Raw genomic sequence first — 2,896 nt, 5'->3', positions numbered from 1 at the left:
ATTTAGTATTTTTTGAGGTGGAAGGGAATTTAAAGACAAATTCTTTTTCTTCCTCCAGTAGTTCCTGAGGATATTAACACTCGTAATAATGTTTAATTCTGGATATGTTAGTTTCTGGTCGTTTAATTCTTCTTGTGGGTCTTCCAATAATAGAAAAAAAAATAGGTTTTATTAATAAAAATTTAGGTCAACAAAAGTAAACAATGCGGACGTATGAGGCAGATTACACACACAAATAGTTTCGTCACTATTACTTAGGAACAGTTAATAACATCCAGGTACTTTAGATAGTAGTAGTAGTAGTAGTAGAAGTAAATAGTAGTAGTAGTAGTATTAGTAGTAAGTATTAGTAGTAAGTAAGAAGTAGTAAGTAGTAGGAGTAGTAGTTTGTAGTAGTAGATCTTAACATTACCATGCAACCATTATGGCTCCACCACTTGTTGTACTTCAGCTCTGGATTAAAGGTATGAACGACACTCAACAGCCACACTGGTCCAGGCACAACACAGACATGAGGAGGTCATCGTTCTCGGATTTTTATATATTTTTTTTATTTTTTTTTTTTTATAATTTTTTGCTGTGGGGTAAAAGTAGGAATCGATGCAGACAAACATAAGAGAAATGGACTCACAAAGATAGCTAGAGTGTTGACAGACAGTATAGAGTGTAGGCAGACAGTCCGGATTGTTGACAAACAGTCTAGAGAGTTGACAGTCTAGAGTGTTGACAAACAGTCTAGAGCGTTGACAGTCTAGAGTGTTGACAAACAGTCTAGAGCGTTGACAGTCTAGATTGTTGACAAACAGTCTAGAGAGTTGACAGTCTAGAGTGTTGACAAACAGTCTAGAGCGTTGACAGTCTAGAGTGTTGACAAACAGTCTAGAGCGTTGACAGTCTAGAGTGTTGACAAACAGTCTAGAGCGTTGACAGTCTAGATTGTTGACAAACAGTCTAGAGAGTTGACAGTCTAGAGTGTTGACAAACAGTCTAGAGCGTTGACAGTCTAGAGTGTTGACAAACAGTCTAGAGCGTTGACAGACAGTCTGGAAAGGCGACAGACAGACAGTGGCGTCACACGCACGACTATGGAGAAACAAAGAGATAATGACCAACACAGGAGGAAGAGAACAGCAGGGAAGGCCGTCGACCGACTGCCTCCTCCTGGTGACCTGACACGCGACGTGACCCTCAGTGTGGCCCCTGGAGTGGCCCTCCCGGTAGTGGCTATTACCTTGGACCACTGTGGCTCCTCCTTCCTTGGGTCACTGTGCCTTCAAGACACCATCTGGGCGTCTTCCTTTCCAGGACCACTGTGCCCCTCAATCTAGCATGATTCTTGGACCACTATGGCACTTCTCCAAAGTGGTCCCTGGGATTACCATGGCTCTGTGTTAAGAGTGGCCCTTGGACCACTGTGAGGATTCTTGTAACACAATGGTCACAGCAGACCAGAGACTGAATTACCACAGCGGACTAAATACCAGATCACCACAGTAGACCAGAGGATGGGCCACCACAGCAGACCAGAGGCTGGGCCACCACAGCAGACCTGGAGCAGCAGAGAGGAGCGGAAAGGGAGAGAACGAGCGGAACGACGGGGAGGAGGAAGAGAAGAAACAAGTGGACACAGAAGAAGGAGGAGGGAGAGAGAGAGACAGAGCCACAAGACTGGCCGGGCTAACACAACACCGCCCACTACCACACTACGGGCAGCGGGCCACCACCACCAGCGGGCGCGCCCACAGCACATGCCACGCGGGGCCTTATAAGCACGCCCACGCCTGTGAGCCCACGCCCAAGCCAGCAGCAGGCCCACACCCCCGCCTACACACGCTCTACCAACATCTAGTCAAGTTAAACGTGGGAGAGGAGAACGCTTCCTAACCGGATTCCTTGCCTTTTGTCATGACCCGGCAAGCGCAGGGGGCAATCTCGTGTACGGACGGGCACTGGGTCATCCGGGAGGAGTCGCCTACGTTCACGATGCTGCGGTCCCCGGCGGCGGCGCCCAGGGCTCCCTGAGACACGAACACCACCACACTCAGGCACACGTACAGCCACCACGACCTCTGTTGTTGACTTTTCCTGCCGCTGGCCCCTGCACGCCGCCCCCGAGACCCCTCACCCACGCCCGACACACGCAGCGCCGCGCCCGCCATCACAACCTGAGGGAGACACAAGGCAACATTTAATTAGCAGCAAATAATGAACCAGAATACATAAAGTGTGAGTTAATATAAGGCTCAGGAATATGGTAATAAAATGGTTCACCATCACTTCTTGATGCACAGACAAAACACGAAAAAATAATAAATTAAAAGAATATAATACAACACAATACCTGACACTGTTCAATAAGGTGCAACAGACTATAGTGTAATAATATGTCATCAGACGCACACCTGTGTAGTGTAAACAGTGACCTTCCTCTGTGACCTTCATCTTCCACCAAGTTTGTCCAAAATTACATCAGGTTGTTTTGGCCAGCAACCATCACCCTCTCAGGTGTCATGAGAGTCGGTGCGATGAAGATAGAGACAAGAGGAAGAGAAGGACGATGAAGAGAAACAAGAGGAAGAAGAGATCAAGAAGACGAAGGGAAACATGACACAATGAAGGAAAACAAAGAGAAGAATGAGGAAGAGGCAACACAGGAAGAGGGGGCTGTACAATAATCAATAACACGGTGAACAAATAAGATCCGTTGTGTGTGTGTGTGTGTACGTGTTTGGTGTTGTCAGGGTACGGGTAGATTTAGCAGGTAGTACACACACACACACACACACACACACACACACACACACACACACACACACACACACACACACACACACACACACACACACACACACACACACACACACACACACACACACACACACACACACACACACCA

At 47.3% G+C, this 2,896-nt stretch overlaps 1 protein-coding gene across 2 annotated transcripts in view; it reads right to left on the bottom strand.

Annotated features, from left to right (window-relative positions):
• LOC121861224 overlaps window positions 1–2,186 on the bottom strand; it is a 15,601-nt gene extending 13,415 nt beyond the window's left edge. Inside the window, exon 1 of one of the 2 annotated variants that reach the window (XM_042358873.1) lies at window positions 1,886–2,186. In XM_042358873.1, the coding sequence (XP_042214807.1) occupies window positions 1,886–2,159 (274 nt within the window). In that variant the 5' untranslated portion in view covers window positions 2,160–2,186. The remainder of the gene's footprint in view (window positions 1–1,885) is intronic. The other variant, XM_042358881.1, reaches the window with a different exon arrangement.
• Window positions 2,187–2,896: the final 710 nt, after the last annotated feature.

This window comes from Homarus americanus, unplaced genomic scaffold (genome assembly GCF_018991925.1).
Source record: "Homarus americanus isolate GMGI-L3 unplaced genomic scaffold, GMGI_Hamer_2.0 scaffold40248, whole genome shotgun sequence".
In the NCBI taxonomy this organism is placed as follows: Eukaryota; Metazoa; Arthropoda; class Malacostraca; order Decapoda; family Nephropidae; genus Homarus; species Homarus americanus.
Note: the sequence above shows the minus strand (reverse complement) of the source record. Positions and strands in the feature narration are given on the sequence as shown.